Here is a 22,077-nt window from a genome sequence, read left to right on the forward strand (position 1 = left end):
ACCATGGCCTGTATCACACACACTTTAGTCTCCAGAGAGACACCATTGCTCTTCAGTACTTTGGAGAGGTCCCTAACAGCAGACTTTCCCATGGCAATGCATCTTTTTATTTCCTGGCTACTGGTGCTAAGAGTGTTGACTGTGGAGCCAAGCAAACTAAAGCTGTGAACAATCTCAGTCTCTTTACCATCCACCCTGATGCTGCCAATTGGTCCAGTGGTGAGAATCTTTGTCTTCTTGACATTGAGCCTCAATCTCTATTGGAGGCTGCATGCAGTCCCTGACCCTCAGCAGTAATCACTTCAGGTCCTCCTCAGTTTCAGCAAGCAGGATTGTGTCATCTGTATAACGCAGATTGTTGATAGATCTTCCACAAATCCTGATGCCGCATTTCTCCTCATAGAGCCCAGCCTCCTGGATGATCTGTTCTGCACACAGGTTGAAAAGGTGTGGGACAGGACACATCCCTGGCGTACGCTCTTCCCAATTTTGAGCCACGCATTGTTTCCTTGCTCTGTTCTGACGACTGCCTCTTGGTCCAAGTATAGGTTTCGCATTAGCACAATAAATTGTTCTGGGATTCCCATTCTTCTCAGAGTCAGCCACAGTTTGTTATGATCTACACAGTGTAACGCCTTTGCATAGTCAATGAAACACAGATAGACATTCTTCTGGTATTCCCTGCTTTCAGCTAAGATCCATCTAGCATCAGCTACAATACGTATTGATCATTAAAAAATACTAAGTTAAAAAAAAATACGGGATTGGATACTGCATCTTTGTCGGGATTCTGCCACAACAAATGTCATCTCTATCTGTGGTCCCATTGGGGAAAAAAAAGAGGGCATTAGATTACTTCTTCTGTAAGGCATTTTTCAAATATTGGAATATATACATCCTACACATAACACAAACATCACCACCACCAACATACATCCTACAGCTCTTTTAGTCCTAAATTGGCTTCACTTTTTCTCTACATAGATAATAGGATTGGCTGCATGCTGCTTTGTCTTTATGTGTATTTTGGTTTGAAACTTGCTTTAATTGAGTCTTTTTTGAGGGATTATGTGCTCAGTGGTGGTATTTCTTTGTCTTAGACCCTCAATTCTAAGTCTTAGGAATATATGAAGATATAACATTTTATACTTTTTCCAGAAATTTTATTTTAACAAAAGATAAGTAATTACTATCTTAACATAGATAGTAATAACAAGTGTGAAGTAATTTTTTTCTTTTTTTATTATTAATTTTAATGAACGTTTACAGAGACTTTGGATTACCATTCATCTATTGTTGCAACAAGTGTGAAATAATTTTTTATGTACCTTTTGAACAATAGTCCTTTTAAACACTGAAAATGTTTTTGTAAAGGGACTCATGTACAAATAATTTATTAGAAACGCATCTTGTATTTAGTAGATATGTAATATAACTTGATTGAAATGTCTCATTTTTTGTAACTTTTTTTAATCAGAAGAAAGCAAAACTAAAGAATTATCTGCATTTGTTTGCTTATGGATTTTTTTATTCCATGCGTTTAGTTTTGTACTAATATGTTAATGTATCAGCAGTTCTGTTGTTAAAATATTTTAAATGTTTGGCGGCTCACAGAAATGCTGACCATTCAAATCAACCAGCTGCTCTGCAGGAGAAAGAGGAGGCTGTATTTTCAAGTAGAATTGGAAACCTGATGGAAATTCACTCGCCAAGAGGCGGAATTGACTTAAGAACAGTGGGTTTATCTATATGGTCTTGTTTAAGCACAGCTGAGATTGTGATGATGACTTAGGATCAGGCTGCGGGGTTTGTTCTTTTCTTTCTTTTTTTTTTTTTTGTTGGTTCTTTTCTACACAAGATCACTGTAAGTAGGCGCAGACTCATGACATCTAGCAACATCAGCACCAAATAAAAAAAATATTATCAAATATCCCTTAAAGCATTAACATAGGAAAGAATGAGATGATGTTGAAGACTGTTTTAAAGAATAATAACTATTTATTTATAAATGTTAATTTTGCTTAAAATTTTTACAATACTTTTTTATAATTAGTCTTAAGAGTGCTTTATTATTTTTATTTGTTTTCAAATATTGTTCAAATGTGAGCATTTATAGAGCTAAGTAGGTCTTCATTTAACAATTTCTACACAAATTATTCAGTAATACTTGGCTGAATTTTTCACAGTGTATTATTATTCTTACTCCTTCTGTTCTACTTGTATGATTTCTTGTATCTAGTTTCCATGCCTCTTCCTATGCTTCTCTCTGCGTCATAATAATTTATGAGCATTTGGTCTCCTAGAGAGTTTTGGTTTTCTATTTTTTTAAAACATCTTTTTTATTCGTAAGTAATTTTCTTAATTTGGTATTCATTCTGTTATTGTTGAGGTAATTAAGTGACCTGAAGACTTAAGCTTTGACATGTATCTCAAAATGATAGTCCTGGGAAATCCTCTAGTCTCAACTGGTCCAGTATGTCTTGACTCTATTAAGAATTTGAGTTCTATCTTTCTCTCCTGTTCTGTAAGGATGCATCTCTTGTGACTGTCGTCAGGACAGGGATGGTAGTTGTTGCCAGGCATAGTCTAGATCTTCTGGTTTCATGTTAGATTAGACTATGACTCATTCCGACTCAGTTCTGTAGCATAATTTCTTCCCATAGCCTTTCATTTCCTTCTTTCCTTTTTGCTCCAGATTAGCAGAGACTAATAATGTGTTTAGATGACCACTTGCAAACTTTTCAGAATAGTACACTATACACTACATTGGGAGATAGAACTTTATGAGTTATATCAATTAATGGAATTCTTTCTAATAACAAAGTCTCCAAATTCTTGAAACTAATCTCAAGAGGTGTCTAGTTAGGTCTAAGAAGTATTCATAGCTGTGTTCCTATGTAGTCAAATATGAATATACATGCATGCATGCATGTATGTCTTTAGATATTATTATAAATTTATATATACTCACATATTATGTTGTTGTTAGGTTCCATTGAGTTGAGTATGGCTAATAGTGGCCCCATGAAAAACAGGTCTGAACCTTGTTCTTTGCGGTGCCATCTCACAATATAGGACACATCGAGCCTCTTGCAGCAGTCCCGGTGTCAGTACATCTGGTTGTGGGTCTTTCACCCTCCCTCCACCTTTACAAGGATGAGGTCCCTCTCCAAGGAATAGTCCCTCCTAGCAACATGCCTGAAATATGTGAGATGAACTCTTTGGTCATCTTGGACTCCAAGGAACATTCTGGCTGCACTTTCTCCAAGAAACATTTTTTCATTCTTTTGGAAGTCCATGGGATATTCAACACCACAGCTCAAAGGCATCAATTTTTCTTCTGGCTAACTCTTAGATTCATACTAAGTGATTGAAAAGACCATGACCTGTATCAGGTGCACCTTAATCTTCAAAATTATATCATTGCTCCTGCATAATTTGATAGTCCTGACTGAAGGCTTTCCCAGTGCAACAAACCTCCTGATCTCCTTACTAATGGTACCAAGGATGTTGATTTTGGATCCAAGTAAGATGAAATTGTTGCCAGTTTCAATCTTTTCCCCATAGCTCATGATGTTCCCGATAGGTCCATTGGTGAGGATATTTCTTTTCTTGTTGTTGAGATGCAATCCATATTGAAAACTTATTTGTTGATCTTCTGCAGCAAGTGCTTCCAGTCCTCACTTTCAGCAAGCAAGAGTTTGTCATCTGCAAAGCACAGTTTATGCGTGAGTCTTTGTCTGATCCTGATGCCACATTCTTCTTCATCGAGTTCAGACCGTCAAGTAATTTGCTCAGTATACAGTTTTGATAGGTACAGCGAGAGGGTACGACCCTGACACACAGCTTTCCGAAAACTAAACCATGTAGTGTTCTCTTCAGTCCACCTGGCTGAGGATCTCTCTCTCCTTTACTGACCCTCTGCCTTTCCAAGCATGGTGTCCCTTTACTAGGAATAACCGCTCCCAGCAACATGTCCAAACCATATGAGGCAAAGCTTTATCATCTTTGCCTCCAAGGAGCACTCTGGCTGCACTTTCTCCAAGACATGTATATTTATTCTTTTGACAGTACATGGGTTTCTCAGTACTCTTCTCCAACACCACAGCTGAATGGCCTCAGTTCTTCTGCTACTCTTGTTTGTCTAGCTCTCAGATGCCTAGTTAGTGCTCGGAAAGACCATAGCCTGAATCAGATGTACCTTTGTCCTCAAACTGACATCATTGCTCCTCAATAATTTGAAGATGTCCCCAACTGCACATTTGCCTAGTATAATATGTCTTTTAATTTCTTAACTTCTGATGCCACGGGTGTTGATTGTGGATCTAAGTAAGATGAAGTTGTTGACACTATCAGTCTTTTCTCCATCTGTCATGTTGTTGCCCATTCGTCCAGTTGTAAGATGTTTTTATTTCTTGATATTGAGATGCAATCTTCTGCAAAATGTGCCTCAAGTCATCTCTTTTAGAAAGCAAGATTGTGTCATTTGCATTATACAATTTATTGATGAATCTTCCTTCAATTCTGATGCCACATTCTTCTTCATAGAGTTCAACTTCTCGAATAATTTACTCAGCATACAGATTGAATAGATATGGAAAGAAAATAAAACCCTGACAGACTTTTTTCTTAATTTTAAACCATGTAGTGTTCCCTTTCTCTGTTCACACAGCAGCCTCTTGATTTAGGTATAGGCTCTGTTTGAGTGCCGTTAAGTGCTTGGGGATTCCCATTCTTCTCAATGTTAGCCGTAATGTGTTATGATCCATACAGTCAGATGCCTTTGCATAGTTAATAGATCATAAATACATATTCATCTGGTATTCTTTACTTTCAGCTAGGATCCATCTGACAACAGCAATGTACACTGGTGCCACTACCTCTTCTAAATCCTGCTTGATCTTCTGGCAGTTCTCTATCTATGTACTGTTGTAGTTGTTTTTTAATGGTCTTCAGCAGTATTTTTGTTTATATGTGGTATTAGTGATATATTTTTATAGTTTCCACATTTTGTTGGATCACCTTTCTTTTCAATAGGAACAAATATGGATCTCTTCCAATCCCTTGGCTTGTTGTATTTCCTGGCATAGACTGGTGAGCATGTCCAGGGCTGCATCTGTTAATTGAAACAAGTCAACTGGTTCTCATAGATCCTTGGGGCCTTACATTTTTCCAGTGCCTTCAGTGCACCTTCAGCAACCTCCTTTTGAAGCATTGGCTCCTGCTTATATGATACTTCCTGAAATTTTTCTGAGTAAGTCAGGTTTTTTTCGGTATAGTGACTTTGTGTATCCCTCCATCTTCTTTTGATGCTTCCTTGTTCATTCAACGTTTGCTTATGTTATCTTTCAGTATTAAGAGTGACATGAGGCTTAAATTTGGTTTTCAGTTCTCTCAGCTTTCGCAATGCAGAGTAAATCCTTCCTTTTCTGTTCTCCTCATGTACTCTTAGCACATTCCGTTACCATACGTTGCTTTTGTCTTCTGGAGCTGCCCTTTGAAATCTTCTGTTCACCCCTTTTACTTTAGTGTGTTTTCCTTATTTTGGCTTCCCAGTGCTCTAGTGCAGTTTTCAGAATCTTCTGACATCTATTACGATTTTTTTTTTAATTTTATTTCTTCTCTGTCTTTGTAATGACCTTTTGCTCTCTTCATGGATTATATTCCTGATGTCATCCCACAAATAATCTGGTCTTCTGTCATAGATAATGCTTCAAACATATTCTTAAAATGATTTTGAATTTTAGATCTAATAGATTCAGGATCCTAAGTTATTAATTGTCTGACCCACAGTCTGTCCCTTATCTAGTTCTGACTGCTCATCTTGAACTTCTCCAGCGATTCCTTCCACAGATGTAGTCAATCTGGTTTCTGTGACCATTAGGTCACGTCGTTGTGCAAAGTCACTGTTTGTGTTTTTTAAAAAAGATATTTGCAGTTAATGTATCTTTGAAAATAGAAAATTTGATCATTCTATTTCCAGCCTCATTTCTGTCATCAAGTCCATATTTTTCTACTGTTGTTTTCTTCTTTATTGTGTCCAACTTTTGCATTCCAGTCACCAGTTACTAATGCATCTCGGTTTCATGTTTGGTCAGTTTCAGACTTCAATATTTGGTAAAAGTTTTCAATTTTGTCCCTTTTGACTTTAGCTGAGGGAGCATATATTCGAGTAGTAGTCATATTAACAGATCTTCCTTGTATGCATATGGACAATATCCTGTCACCACATTGTACTTTAAGATAGAATCTGAAATTGAAATTTTTACTATGAATGCAACTTCATTGTTCTTCTGTTTTTCATTCCTAGCATAGAATACCATGTGATTATCTGATTCAGAGTGGCCGGAGCTCATCCACCTTATCTCACTACTGCCTAGAATGTCGCTGTTTATGCGTTCCATTCCATTTTCACAATTTCTAGTTTTTCAACATTCATGCTTTTTACATCCCATGTTCCAATTATTAGAGGATACTTGCCACTGTTTTTCCTCATTTTGCTTGACTTCCAATCTGGTCTTTACCTCTGATAGGAGGATTGTGGATTGAAACAGTGATTGCTGCAGTGGGCTGTAGTGTTTCAGGAAGTGTGAGGATGGCACAGGATAGGACACGATTTAGATTTGTTGCTCATAAGTTTGCTATGGTTCATACTCGATGAGATGGCATGTAAAAACAAGTCTTCTCTTGCTCTCTTTACACAGTAGCCTCATGTTTTAAGTTTAGGAGCTTTTAAATGTTCTAGGATTACCCATTCTCTTAGTGTTAGCCATAATATGTTATGGTTCACACAGTCAGTAAATATAAAATTTTATGATATTCTCTGTTTTAAGCCAGAATCCATCTGACATTAGCAATGATATCCTTGGTATTGTGGTCTCTTCTAAGTCCTGCTTCAACTGCTGGTAGCTCTTTGTCTTATTTTAGCTCTTTGTAAAAGATCTTCAGCATTATTTTCCTTACATGTACTATTAATAAATTGTTTAATAATTTCCACATTCTGTTGTATCATCTTTCTTGGGAATGGATATATAAGTATATACTTATAAATACATCAAATATTTATAGTGATAAATGTCTGTATACATAGGTGTTTAACCATATGTTTATTTACTTTTGTTTCTTATTTTTCTCATATCCTTCATCAAAAATATAATTTTCTTTTGTATTTGTCTGAATGACCTCATTTACCTTGATCAAACTATATGTACTTCACACATGTACAATGCTGTCTTTTCCCTAAATACAACTAATAGGTATCTCCTATTGTGGGAGTGTTTCTCCTGCCATCTTTCACCTATATTTGCTAACTATCAGTGCATTATAGAAAAGATGGAGGAAAGATTGAGACTGTCAATGGCTTCATCTTACTTCAATACACTTGGTACCAGCAGTCAGAAGGAATACAGGAAATGCATTGGGAAACTAGAATTGCAATACAGATGTTTTGCAGTGAGGGACCTCACAAAATAACTAAGGATCAGTGATGTTAGTTTGAGGACTAAGATGTGCTTTATTCACACTGTGGTCTTATCAGTCACTTGCTATGCTGCTGAAAGCTGGACAGTGAATAATGATAGAAAAAAAACGTGATGCCTTTGAACTGTTATGTTAGAGAAGAGTGCTGAATACCCGAAGGACTCACAAAAGAACAAACATATTTCTTTGAGAAGGTCCACCAGAACGCTCCTTGGAGGCAAGGATGGCAAAGCTTTGTCTCACATACCTTGGTCATGTTGCTAAGAACAGCTGTTCCTTGGAGAAGGACGTCATGCTTGGAAAGGTCAGCACTCAGCCAGATGGATTGACACAGTGACTACAGCAACGGGTTTGAGTGTGCCACACACAGATTGTGAGTTTGGTACAGGATAGGACACAGTTCAGATCTGTTGTTCGTGGGGATATTATGAGTTGTACTCAACTTGCTGGCACTTGACAACAACAACCATCACCAATGAACATTTGGCCATGTTTATGCATGTGCACTATTAAAGCTTTTTTTAAAAAAAAATCTTTATGATAGTACCAGTAATCAGGAAATAAGGAGATGTTTTGCACTGAGAAAAACTGCAGTTAGGGACCTCTCCAAATTACTGAGGAATAATGGTGTCAGTTTGAGAAGTAAGGTGCATCTGATTCAGGCCCCTGGTCTTTCCAATTACATGCTGTGCACCTGAGAGCCGGACAGTGAATAAGGATAACAGAAACTAGTTGACGCCTCTGAGCCTGTTGTGTTGGAGGAGAGTACTAAACATCCCATGGATGGCCAGCAGAACAAACAGGTTTATATTAGAGAAGGTGTAGCTGGAGTGTTCTTTGAAGGCAGAAGTGATGAGACTTTGCCCCACACACTTTGGGCATGTTGCTAGGACGAGCTATTCCTTGGAGAAGGGCATGATGCTGGAAAGAGTTTAGGGTCGCCAGAGGAGAAGACCCCCGCCCCCCAACCAGGTAGATTGACACCATGACTGCTGCAAAGGGCTTTTGTGTGTCAGGAAGTGTGAGGATGGTGCAGGATAAACTAGGGTTCAGATCTTTTGTTCATAGCATAACTGAGTCATACTCGACAACAACTAACAATAACAACACTAGCAATTCAGTAGTTTGATCTTAAATTGTATTAGTCTAATGGTTACTTTTAATGATTTTTGTAGCTAACAGAAGAAGAAATGCATGAGTTATTAAATCATTTTCTTATTTTTTAACACATTCACCAATTTTGGATGATTACAACAAGTTCTAGGTACTTAATTTTTAAGTCTTAGTTGTTAGGACCTTATGCTGTCATTAACTAGAGTTTCATAATGTAATATATGCTTAAGTAAAATATAAACTTAATATGAAGCTTATCGTTAGAAACTGTGCAGGTATACTTAGTTTCATTTATAATTTTAAATATTTTTTTGCACATTTCTTTTTAGAATTTATTGAGTAATTATTATTTAGCTTATCATAGGGATAATAGTGCCTCTCTTTTTGTCATCATTTTGTTCTATGTCAATTATTCACTTTGTCAGTCTATCTTTCTTACCAGTAACCTTTTATAGTTGTTTGAGTATGTCTCTGATTTTAGCTTCATCAAAAGTAGGTATGATAATTTGTAAATTCACCTAACTAGGTATATACATCAAGGTGCATCCCTGGTGTTGCAGTGGTTAAGTGTGTTCTAACAACTTATTAAATACGTGCATTACAACCGGAATAAACAACTAAAATCATTACCCGTGGACACATTCTTCCTTTCTTCCTTAATATGATCTCGCCATTATTCAGGGTAAAAAAGAAATATATTCTACAGTTACTTTGGCAACAAGAAGTATGACTTATATACATTTGACAGTTAATAATTCTTTCTTTGTCTTCCCCCCCCCCCCCCGTTCCCTCACTTCCTCCCTTTCGCCCTCCCCTTTTCCCTCTCTCCATTTCTTTCTCCTTTGGCCTCTGAGAAGTCCGCTTGCTTATTTGTTATTGAGATATATTTCATCCATTCAGACTGTGTCCGAGTATAAGCTATGGCTCTAAGCTGTTCTAAAGTATAGAATACAGTAAAGCAGTTTGTCTGAGGCCTAGTTGATATAAAAGCAACAGGAACAGTAAATTTGTCCTTTTCTTTTTACATAAATATATACTTAATTATGATAATGTATGTATGCACTGTTCTGTTTGTAGGGGTTGTGCAAACAGTTTAGTATTTGACTACTAACCAAAAGGTTAGCATCTCAAGTCCACCCAAAAGTGCATCAGAGGAAAGACCTGGTGACCTGATTCTAAAAGGCCAAGATCATTGAAAACCCTAAGGCGCTATGTTTTACTGTGACTATGGATTACTATGCATTGTATTAGACAGCAGCTTTCTTTTTAGCTTTATCCCTTATAAATGGTTGACTTTATTGATACTCTGATGAATTGATATTTATGATTAAAATTGACTTCTTACGGTGTAACCTTTTCTCTTTTAACCTATTTTAGAAAATGATTTTTATTCCATTTTTTTAAATGTTCTTCTTGTAACTAATAATTTTACTATTTTCAGAGGCATGCTCTTTTACATTTCAGGAATATACAATAGATGTTTTCTTTCGACAAAAATGGAAAGATGAACGGTTGAAATTTAAGGGTCCTATGAACATCCTTCGACTTAACAACTTAATGGCTAGCAAAATATGGACCCCAGACACCTTCTTTCACAATGGAAAAAAATCAGTAGCGCATAATATGACAATGCCAAATAAGCTGCTTAGAATCCAGGATGATGGGACTCTGTTGTATACAATGAGGTATGTTTCCACATTTGAAACATTACATTCAAATCCTGAGAAATTCATATATTACCAGCGAATCTACCTATGCTTGGTATTAATACAAATTGCAGATTATTCAAGTGCATGTAACAAACTTGACTGTTAGAAATAAGCAATAAAGTAACATCTATTCTCATCTTAATGCATAAAACTTAAGAATTACCTCAATTATTACTAAGAGTTTATTTTTTAACTAAAGGAACTATTAATATGATAAAAAAGAGTTCATTATTTTGTGCCTCTTTAACATTTGCACTGTATTTTAATTCAGTAGATATTTAGATGCTATTACTTAAAATTTTTTTTATGTGAGCAATATAGCTTTATTTTTAAAATCCCATTAGGCCCCTATTAAAATTTTAAGTGAATTTTTTAAAGCAAGCTTTAATATTTAGATTCCCTTATCAAGTTACTGTGAAGGGAAAGAACCAACTACCTATAGCTTTAAAATTCATGTTAAAGTTTATATTTATGGCCCCTATTAAAATTTTAAGTGAATTTTTTAAAGCAAGCTTTAATATTTAGATTCCCTTATCAAGTTACTGTGAAGGGAAAGAACCAACTACCTATAGCTTTAAAATTCATGTTAAAGTTTATATTTATTAGGAGTTAGGATTATATTGGATACCCTTCAATAATGATTACATGACTTGGTTATTTTTCATAACAATCCTAAACACAAAATGACTAGATAAAGTATCATTTTAATAAATATTGTTCCTTGAGCTCTCATATATATGGCAATATCTTCTGAAAATTCACCCATGTATAAATGAACAAATACATATTCCAGTGCTAAATATGATACCTAATATGATGTTATTTTGGAAGGCATTCCTCATCATTAATTTAACTCTAGACACTTGTAACATACTTTGTCTTGATTTGCCAGTTTACTTAAACAAAGAGTGGAATTTTGACTTTTAGGCTTACGGTACAAGCTGAATGTCCAATGCACTTGGAGGATTTCCCAATGGATGCCCATTCCTGCCCTCTGAAATTCGGCAGCTGTAAGTACAGGGATGAAGGTTCTTGTTGTGTGTCGGTCATATCAGAGATTGTTCCCAGCACTTGAACATGTACCATTTCTTAGTTTCTCCATATTTTACAGAACGCTTCACGTTTTTCCAGTAAGATTCAGAAGCAAAGACATGCTGATTGCCCTCAAGGAACTAATTGGCCAGCTCTGTGATACTTCTCAAATATCATTATATATTAATCATGGTGCTTAAATTCTCAATTATTTTACTGTTCATAAAGGGCAGATATATTTACAAATGTGAAACTAGACCATGAGCAACTTGAAGGTCAGCATAATGTCATTTATTATCTTTTCTAAATGCTGGCACATTACCAAGTCATAATAAATGTCACTTTTGTGTCAACTACAAATGAATTGTAAAGAAAAAAGAATGGTGCCATTTATTATAATGGCACTCACCCTGTTGAGAGCAACAGACACAGAAGCAATTGTGTTCCTTCTTTCCTGTTAATGGACGGTTGTTTTGTGTGGTTTTTAACTTTCCTAAAATAAATCTCATTATGGTATAGCTGAATTGCTCTGTACATGCACCTTCCATGTAGAGAAAATCTCAGAGAAGGCTCTATGCCTTTGGCATTCTTTAACTCACTGGTTATACCTTGTTTGCCACAGTAGCATTCCTAACGCTGGAATGATTGAAAAGAGGGAAGGTTAAGACACCTCTCGTGGACAACAAAGCATTCAGGGCAGGTTTGTGATAAACTCATGGACCAGCTAAGTAAGCAGTTTCTCTTTGTCTGAGTGTGTCTTATCTTCTGACCTTATAAAGAACCTGTACTCTTCCCAGAATCTCAATCTTTGTCCATTCTGGCCAACTTTTGATTCTGTTTCAATAAGGAAACAGCAGAGAAATGCAGATCTTTCATTTTATCATATAAAGTATATCTCATGACAAAGTATCTTCTCATAAACTGTCTGGGTGGAGGGGAAGAATGAGGTCTAATATGCATGCAAAACCCTCCAATTATTTTTTCTGACCATGATTTTGTCGAGTTTGACGTTCAGGCTTACTTGTGTACATTCTTATAAAAAGGTGCAGTACTCAATTTTCTTTTAAGAATGCCCTCTTTGTTTAGCTACAAAGCCGCCTTTTATTGTCATGGAAACTATCACTTCAATACTGGCATGTCTTCCAAAATTATTTCGGATAGTCAATCATGTTATACAACGTAAACACGACGCTCAGAAAATACAGCAGATGCAGGGGGAATCTCATTTGCATTGCAAAAAATGGCATTAAAGAGAAAATTGAAAAGCTTTGACACTAAAGGAAAGCTTTATTCAAGATGCAGTAATTCTGTCAGGAGGAAAAGAATTATTCAGTGGACAAGGCATTAAGACATCAAATATAAAGTATCAATTATGAAAATAAAAACGCACCTGAGAAATAGTTTAAATGCAATCTAAAGTAGCCCATGTGCTCAATCTTTTGAATGGTGGTCTGGTGACCTCATGAGTAAGGAGTTACACTGCCAACCCAAAGGACAGTACCTTGAGTCCACCAGCTGTTCTGAGGGACAAAGATGAGCAGTCTCTTTTCTGTACTATTTACAACCTCTGAAAACCCACTGGAGGGTCAGCTGTGAGTTGATTCCAACCTGATGACAATGAGTGTGAGGTATTTCATATATGTATATATACCACACCTGAAGTGCAGGCTGGGTTTAGAAGGGGTCGTGGTACTAGGGATATTATAGCTAATGTTAGATGGATCTTGGCTGAAAGCAGAGAGTACCAGAGGAATGCCTGTGTTTCAGTGACTATGCAAAGGCGTTTGACTATATAGATCACAACAAACTGTGGCAGACTCTTGAGACTAATGGGAATCCCAGAACAATTGATAGTGTTTATGCAAAGCCTTGAGGAAACAGCTGGACATTCCAAGATAGGTGCTTTTGGTCAGAGACAATGGGAATGTTTGATTATAAAGGATTGTGGAATGAAGGAGCTCATGGAATGCCTTGGTTTTTAAGTTTGGTTGATTATATTTTGGAGGAACATACTTCTGAATCATACAGCACTCTTATGTCCGTTTGCCATACTGTGAGGTAATCTGGCTTTGCTGTGATGCCAAGCCGTGTGCCATTGGGGTGTTAAATGCCGTAACAGTTGCCTATGGTGGACAGTGTTTGGCGGAGCTTCCAGTTTAAGACAAGTTTGGAAGCAAATTTAATAATTACAAATGATTGGACAATATTTTTCTTGTTTATCAAAGAATAAAACTCAGATAAAATGTATCTGGTGCTTAATGAAATCTTTGTTGTTATATGTCATGAAGTATAGACTGAAGCATATGTGATTGTCTCATGGGCTTTCAGAAGCTGTAAATCACATGGGAGGAAACTGCCTGTCTCTCCCCCCCAACACACACACACACACACACACACACACACACACACAGAGCAGCTAGTAGACCAGCTACCTCAAAGCTGGCCTTTAGGTTGAGAATGGGACTCAGTAACCCGCCAGCCACCAAGGCTCCTTTAATATATAACCTAGGAGTAAGAAATGGAGCATCTGATAAATTTTAGTATACGTGTTGAGACAGAATTTCTAATGAAATATTTTTTAAAAAACAAAGCTTTTTATCCTTTTGTTAATTAATAAGGAGCTTGCAATGGCTTCTTCTTTCGGTTTCTATCTTCCCTACCAGTAAAGAGCAGCATTTAAGGATTCTGAGTTGGTTCATTTATCCAGCAAGAATGAACTGGGCAGTTTTTCCTCTGTGTGTGGCAGTGCACCAAGAACTACTAATATAGACCTGAATTGGGCAGTCTCAGCCCTTCGGCATCTCATTAAGCAGTTTCTAGAAAGTAGAGTAAGAGTTTAAGGAATTAGTTTTCTTTTATTTACACTTAAAGGTTGGATTTAAATTCTGAATTGGGGTAGGTGATCTGATTTTTAGGAAACAAATGTCTTAAATTAAGGAGCTGTGGTGGCATAGTAGGTAGGAAGTTGTGTTGCTAAGCCAATGGTGCTTGCTCTTTGGTAGTTCAAATCCACTACTTGCTACTTGAGAGAAAGTTGGGCCATCTTCTTCTTTGGAATTTATAGCCTCTGAAACATGCTAGAAGTCTGCTATGAAATGGTTCTGACAAAAAGACTGCCACTCCTGCTCCCAAGAAAGACAATGAGTTAAAGTTTTTTCGTGTTGTATGATGAAGCCCTTCTGACGTTTGGCCCATAGGACACATCCTTGTTATCTGTCACAGTGTGTGTCACTTGAAATTTGATTCAAAATAATGGTATGTATTATGGATTGAAGCTCAATATTAAGAAAACAAAGATTCTGATCACTGGGTCGATTGGCAGCATAGTGATGGATGGTGAAGAGATTGAGATTGTTTGGTTCCACAATCAACACTCTTGCACCAGCAGCCAAGAAATTACAAGACGTATTACGTTGGGAAAGTCTGCTGTCAGAAATCTCTCTAAAGTTCTGAAGAGCAGTGATTTCAGTCTGGAGACTAAGGTGCCCCTGATATAGGCCATGGTCTTCACAATCACTTGCTATGCATTAGGGAGCTGAACATTGACTAGGGGTGATAGAAAGAGAATTGATGCCTCTGAGCTGTGGTGCTGGAGAACAATATTGAATGTACCATGGACTACTAAGAAAACGAACAGGTTTGCCCTGGAGTGGGTTAAACCAGGCTTTTCCTTGGAGGCAAGGATTCTGAAGCTTCGTCTGACATACTTTGGGCATGTTGCAAGGAGGGATCAGTCCTTGGAGTGGGATGTTATGCTTGGGAGGGTGGAGGGACAGTGAAAGAGAGGAAGACCCTCAATGTGATGGATTGATTCAGAGATTTTGGTAATGTTGGTAGATGTGTCAAAGATATTAAGATTGGCACAGGCTAGAGCAGGGTTTAGGGCTGTTGTACATAGGGTGTTTGAATTGCAGACAACTTGATGGCACATAACAAAAACAAAAACAACCTTCCTAAGATAAATTTTGTCCAGTAGCTAGACCAGGAAGTTATTGTCCAAATATAATCAAGAAAGGTGTGTGCCAGGGAATGTATTCTTTCTCCATACTTATTCAGTCTGTCTGTTGAACAAATAATTTGCAAAGCTGGACTTTATGAAGAGGAATATGGCATTAGAACTGGAGAAAGTCTCATCAACAACTTGCATTATGCAGATGACACAACCTTACATGCCAAAAGTGAGAGGGACATGAAACTGCAGAAGTGAAGAGGACCTGCTTGCAGCAGAACATTTAGGACTCCAGCTTAAATATGGTTTACGTATCATCAAGAAGATGAGAATTGTCATCATTAGTCAGTAGGCACCATCATGATAGGTGGAGAAAAGATTGAAGTTGTTAATGATTCATTCTTGCTTGGATGAGACATGTTGCACTGGGCAAGTCTGCTGTCAGGTATCTCTTCGAAATACTGAAGAGCAGTGATACCAGTCTGAAGACTAATTCAAGCCATGGGATTTTTAGTCACCTGATACTCAACTTAGAGCTGCACAATGAACAAGGATGACAGAAGAATTATTTATGCCTTTGAGTTGTGATGTTGGAGAATAGTACTGAGTATCCCATGAACTTCCAAAAGAATGAACAGAAAGGCTTAGAAAATATTCAGCTAGAATGTTCCTGAAGGCAATGTGGTGAAACTTCATCTCTCAGATTTTGTGCATATTGCTAGGAGCTGTTCTTTAGAAGGGGGCAACATGGTTGGAAAGGTAGAGAGTCAGAAAAAAAGAGGAGGACCCTTAACAAGTTGGGAAGACACAGTGACTGCAGAAATGGGCCCAAGTGTGTCTGAGATGATGAGAATGGGACAGGGTTCACATCTATTGTTCATAGGTTGATGTACTACTGGACTCAATGGCATTTAACAGAAATAACCACTAGGTGATCTGTACATGTGTTATTATTTTTCCATATTATAAGTAATTTTCCTTAGTTAAGCCACTCATAAATGATTAACTAATTGAAATGAGATATTTTATATCTGAAATAGAATTTCTCAAATGTAATGTATGTGAGAGAGTGAATCTGTGTGTGTGTGTGTGTGTGTGAGAGAGAGAGAGAGAGAGAGAGCTCTGGTGGCCTAGTGGTAAAAGCTGTACTGCAGTCTCAAAGGTATGCAGTTCAAATCCACCAAATGCTCCACAGGAGAATGGACAGTGTACTCCTGTGAAATTTATTGTCACTGAAAACCTGCTGGAGGGTAAGTTATTGGTTAGTTCTAACTTGACAGTACAGAACAGAACAACAACCTACATTGTACTAATGATACAACTTTGCTTGCTGAAACTGAGGAGGACCCCAGTTGGCTCCAGAATATCAAAGACTGCAGTCTTAATAGATTGAAGATTCTCACCACTGGTCCAGTTAATAGCACCATGACAGATGGAAAAGAGATTGAGATTGTTAATAATATCAGCTTGCTTGGTTCCACAATCAGCCCTCTTGGCACCAGCAGTTAGGAAATCAAAAGATGAATTGCATAGGGAAAATCTGCTGTCAAGGACGTCTCCAAAGTGCTGAGAGATTAAGATGCACCTTATCCAACCATCTTTGCAATTACTTGCTATGCATCAAACAGTTGGAAAGTGACAAAGTATGATAAAGAAGGAATCAATGCCTTTGAGTTGTGGTGCTGCAAAAGAGTCTTGAACATAAACCATGGATTTTACCAGGAGAACAAACAGGTCTGTCTTGGAGAGAGTGAAACCAAGCTGCTTCATGGAGGCAAGGATTTTGAAACTCTAGCTCACACACTATGGACATGTTACAAGGAGGGGCAGGTCTTGGGGGAAGGACATCATGTTTGTAAAGATGGAGGGACAGCACAGGAGAGGAAGACTCCGGAAAAGATGGATTGACATAGTAACTGGGGTGGTGGGGGTAGGAGTGTCAGAGACAGCAGGATTGGTTCAGAATAGAGTAGGGTTCATAGCTCTTGTGCTTAGGGTCACTGTGAGTTGCATGTGACTCTATGGCACATAACAACAATATAGATATAAATAAATATATTTCTTTGCTGTTTAGAAAAAATATATAGAGACATAAGAGAAAAAAAAAATATATGCATATTTTTGGATTTCCATTTCATAAAATTTCTCACATAACATTTGTAAGATAAACAAGTTTCAAACTAGTTGATGCTGATTCATAAAGATCATGAATATGCAGAGTAGATCTGTCCTTTTGGGGTTCTTGCATCTGTGACTGTTTGCAAGCACTTTTCAACACTGTAAGCGGTGGTAATGAATGTGCTTGTTAAATGTGGGTCCTCAGGTTCATTCTACCTCCTATAGAACCTGTGTACAATAGAATGAAGCACTGCCCACCACTGTGCCATCCTCAGAATTGTTGTCATGTGTGAATTCTTTGTTGTAGCTACTGTGTCAACTCATTCCATGAGCACCTTCCTCATTTTCACTGACTTTTTACCAAGCTTGATATCCTTCTCCAGACACTTGCTCCTAATAACATGTCCAGAGTATGTGAGGGGAAGACTTGTCATTCCCACTTCTGAGACGCAGCCTGGCTGTTTCTTCCCAGCCGTGTCAGTGTCTTCCTCCAGCAGTCCAAGACACAATCATTATCTTTTACCAACACCATGACTCAAATACATGCGTTCTTTCTTTAGTCTGCATTATTGCTTAGCTTTCACGTGCATCTAAGGTTATTGAAAATATTCTGGTTTTGGTCAGGAGTGTTTTAATCAAAGGATTTATGTTTTTCTTTTTTAAGACTTTAAACGTTGTCCTTTGCAACATTATGCTGAGTGAAATATCTCAGTCACAAAAAAGACAAATACTGAATAGTACCACTGTTGTAGAATGGGACTAACATCTAGGTTGGGGTAAGACTGAGAAACACTGGATAAATTATGTATACAGCATTGAAACAGATGAGGGAGAGAACAGTTTAAAAGTGATATTATGATAGGGTATTATGGTTATCACAGGAGTCCAGAATGAAGGTTGCATAGTGGAGTGTACTCAGGGTGGGGGATTGTGTACCAGTGAAGGAATTCTTTTACCTTAAAGAGAAGAGCGAAGTCGGGGGAGGGGTGGGGAGGGAGAAAAGTGCAACAATGAATGAATGGAAATCCAAAATCTCTGTAAATGTTTATCAAAATTAATAAAATTTTAAAAATGTCCTTTGCAGCAGATTTACCTAATGCAATACATCATTTGTTTGGTTAACTGCTGATTTATTAGTCATTAACAGTAAATGAAAATGTAGTCATTGATAATATTCATACTTCCATTTATCATAGTGTTATTTATTGGCCCTTTTATGGGAGGTGTTTTTTTTTTTTTAGTTTTTGTTGAGGTAGGAAAATATTGACAGTATTGTGGAGTAACAAAAGAACCAACAAATCTTATGTTGGAAGAAGTAGAATCAGAAGTATATGAGAAGCAAGGATGGTGAGATCAAATAACAAGAGAACTAATACCATGTCTTGCTCTCTAGAGATATGGGTTTTAAGTGGCATAGTGAAACGCCAGATTTGCAAATAGCATTTGTGAATGATAAAACTAGTGAAATACTGTTAGCATTTGTTGGTATTTATCTTTATTTATGGATTACAGGAAGTCTTTGAGTTGTGATGTTTGAGAAGACTACTAAACATCCATCCCAAAGTTGGTCTTTGTGGAAGTTCAACCAGGGTGCTCCTTCCAGGCAAGGATAGGGAACATGATCTGTTGTATATGGAGTTTCTCTGAGTTAGAATCAACTCAGTGGCATCTGATAACTTTATCCATAGAGGGGTAGAGATGCAGTTGTTATCTTTGCTGTTGCAGCTGTTAAGTGCCATTGAGTGAAGTACAATTTAGAGCGACCCTATGAACAGTGGATCTGAATCTTGCCCTGTCCTGGACCATCTACACAGTCTCTGATATTCTCAAGGTCATTGTTACAGGCACTGTATAAATCCATCTTGTTTGGGGTCTTCTTCTCTTTCTCTGACCTTCTACTTTCCCCTGCATGATGTCTTTTTCCAAGGACTGGTCCCTCTTGACATGACCGAGAGATGTGCATGAGACAGGTTCACTATCCATTCAGTACTTTCTCTAACACCACAACACAAAGACATCTCTTATAATTCACAGATGTAGATGTTATTGTTGTCAAGCTCACAATCTCTGATACTCAGGCCATTTGCCATAGTCAGTGTGTCATCATACTTTGTTGAGGGTCTTCCTCTCTTCCGCCACACCTCTAGCTCTCCAAGCATGAGATGGGTCTGCAAGGTATAATCTCACCAGGCAACAATACCCAGAGAATGTAAGATGAAGCTTCCTCATGATTACCTCCAGGGAACACTCTGGCAGCACCTTCTATAGGACATATCTGTTCAGTAGGCAGTTCATGGAATCTTCAGCACTCTTCTCCAACACCACAGGTGAAAAGCATCATTTCTTCTACCTTCCTTATTCACTATCCAGCACTTAGATGCATAGCAAGTAACTGGAAAGACTATGGTCTGAATCAGGTACCCCTTAGTTCTCAAACTGTTACCGTTACTCCTCAGTAATTTGAAAAGTTCCCTGGACTGCAGGCTTCCCCAGTCCAGGATGTCTCCTGACTGCTGGTACCAAGTGTATTGATTATGGATGGAAGGAACTAAGTAAGCTGAAGTCATTGACAACCTGAATCCGTTCTCTGTCCATTGTGATGCTATTTGTTGGCCCAGTAGTGAGGATTTTTGTTTTCTTGATATTGAGAAACAATCCATCTTGAGGGCTGCAGAATTTACCTTTTGCAGCAAGTGCTTCAAGTCCTCACTTTCAACAAGCAAGATTTGGTATCTTGAAAAGTTATTGATGAATCTTTCTCCAATCCTGTTGCCACTTTTTCTTCATAGGCTCAGACTTCTTGAATAATCAGCTCAGCATACAGATTAAATAGGTCTGAAGAAAGGATACAGCATGGATGCACACGTTCCCCAATTTTAAACCCAGCTGTATGTCCTTGCTCTGTTCGTACAATATCCTTATAGTCTAGGTATAGATTTTGCATGAGCACGGTTATACTAATACATGCAATCAGTATTTCACTGTATTTAGAAATGATAATTAAAGAACCAGACATAACAACATACCATTACAAATCCTTACATAGAATAAAGCATGGACATATAAATACTAATTCTCTTGTTACTTGATTTGTGGCACTATACCTTGATGAAGTTCAGTAGCAGAACCGCCTCCAGCATGAAAAAGGAAAATGTTAGTTGCTTTTGTTTGGCTCTGACTCCTGGCACCCTGTATTTGTTAGAGGCTAGGCAAGAACTGTGCTCCACAAGATTTTCAATGGTTTTTCAAAGTTGGCGGCTAGGTTATCTGAGATGCCTCTCACTGAGTTAACTTGAACTTAGAACCTTTCAGTTAGTAGCCCTGTATATTAACTGGTAGCATCATCCATGGCTTAACCGAGAATATGTAGATGGTAGAGAAATTAACTTTGCTGCATCCTGGTGGGCTGGAAGTAGAGCTGTTGTCAGGGATACAGCTGCCTTTTTCTCTCTCACAGTTGAAAATAGGACAGCAGTGCTCAGTGTTGCTCAAGACCTAGGAGTTCACAATATTTCAGAGAATTCCCAAGAGCAGAAACACATAAATGTTCTTTAAAAGGGCAGCTGTATAGCAAGAATTGTCTGTTTATTTAACTCTGAGGTGACCCTGCCTCCTTGCAGCCCACAGGGCATACAGAGGCACAGAAAATGACAGGGTCAGCGAAAGGCTAGGACAAGACATGTCGCCTGTATGCCAACTCTAGAGAAATTCCACTTCTGTTAAATTCTGCATCGTTGGCCAAATAAAGAAGACATGTGTACCTGGTCTCTCTCTGTGCTAATTTGTACCTTAACTAATCCTGTGACAATGCAGCCCACTGAGATCTGGGGGAATTACTTCACTTAAAAATCATGTTTTATGAAGGATTTGCAACTTGACATATCTGTAGCATGCTGATTTCTTTTACATACTCTGTAATATTTCTCATTTTTCTAATGAAATGCCTAGTATCAGGGTAGCTATGCCATTACATTCTTAACTGAGTTGTTTTAATTTCCAGAAACAAATGCTGTGTTGGATTATGACTACTATTTCATTACTGCTAGCTGTATTTCTAAGACACCTTCTTTAGCTAGGCTTTTGACATCTATAGTTTGCCTACTACAATATCTTCATCTGCAGTATAGGGATTAAAGGAAAGGCTTTAGCTTTCTCAGGGACCAGTGATTTTTACTAGATATTTTTAAAAAAGTGCTCTTCACCTCTTGTAATGTGTCCAGTGAAAAATACTCTCATGCTCATGCTGGTGTCTTTTTGTCTGTTTTATATACTTTATATTAAAGCTGTAAAAATTTAAGAGTAAGTTTTTTACTTTTAAATGTCATCTATAAATACAGATTTTTTTTTTTTTTAACTTTTAGTAAAAAGTGATTCTACCCAAATCTGCAAACTTTGGTGTTGTATTTTCTTGATCGATAATACTATCAAGTGCTTAAAAGTTTCTCCCCCTCCTGATTTTCTACAGATGCGTATACAACCTCAGAGGTCACCTATATTTGGACTTACAATGCGTCTGATTCGGTACAGGTGGCTCCTGATGGCTCCAGGTTAAATCAGTATGATCTGCTGGGCCAGTCGATTGGGAAGGAGACTATTAAATCCAGTACAGGTTAGTAAAATGGACCTACAGAAAAGTGAATGGATTAAAGTGGGTTGTTTTTTTTTTTTAAATATTTT

General features: G+C 37.6%; 1 protein-coding gene across 2 annotated transcripts in view; it reads left to right on the top strand.

Moving 5' to 3' along the window:
- Positions 1 to 22,077, top strand: part of GABRA2 (gamma-aminobutyric acid (GABA) A receptor, alpha 2) — a 255,148-nt gene that overhangs the window by 127,841 nt on the left and 105,230 nt on the right. For both annotated transcript variants that reach the window (XM_006894170.1, XM_006894171.1), the window contains exons 4-6: positions 10,057 to 10,277; positions 11,229 to 11,311; positions 21,866 to 22,009. In XM_006894170.1, the coding sequence (XP_006894232.1) occupies positions 10,057 to 10,277; positions 11,229 to 11,311; positions 21,866 to 22,009 (448 nt within the window). The remainder of the gene's footprint in view (positions 1 to 10,056; positions 10,278 to 11,228; positions 11,312 to 21,865; positions 22,010 to 22,077) is intronic.

The sequence above is a fragment of the Elephantulus edwardii genome, unplaced genomic scaffold (genome assembly GCF_000299155.1).
Source record: "Elephantulus edwardii isolate Elephantulus edwardi_28Jun2011 unplaced genomic scaffold, EleEdw1.0 scaffold00137, whole genome shotgun sequence".
Taxonomy (NCBI): domain Eukaryota; kingdom Metazoa; phylum Chordata; class Mammalia; order Macroscelidea; family Macroscelididae; genus Elephantulus; species Elephantulus edwardii.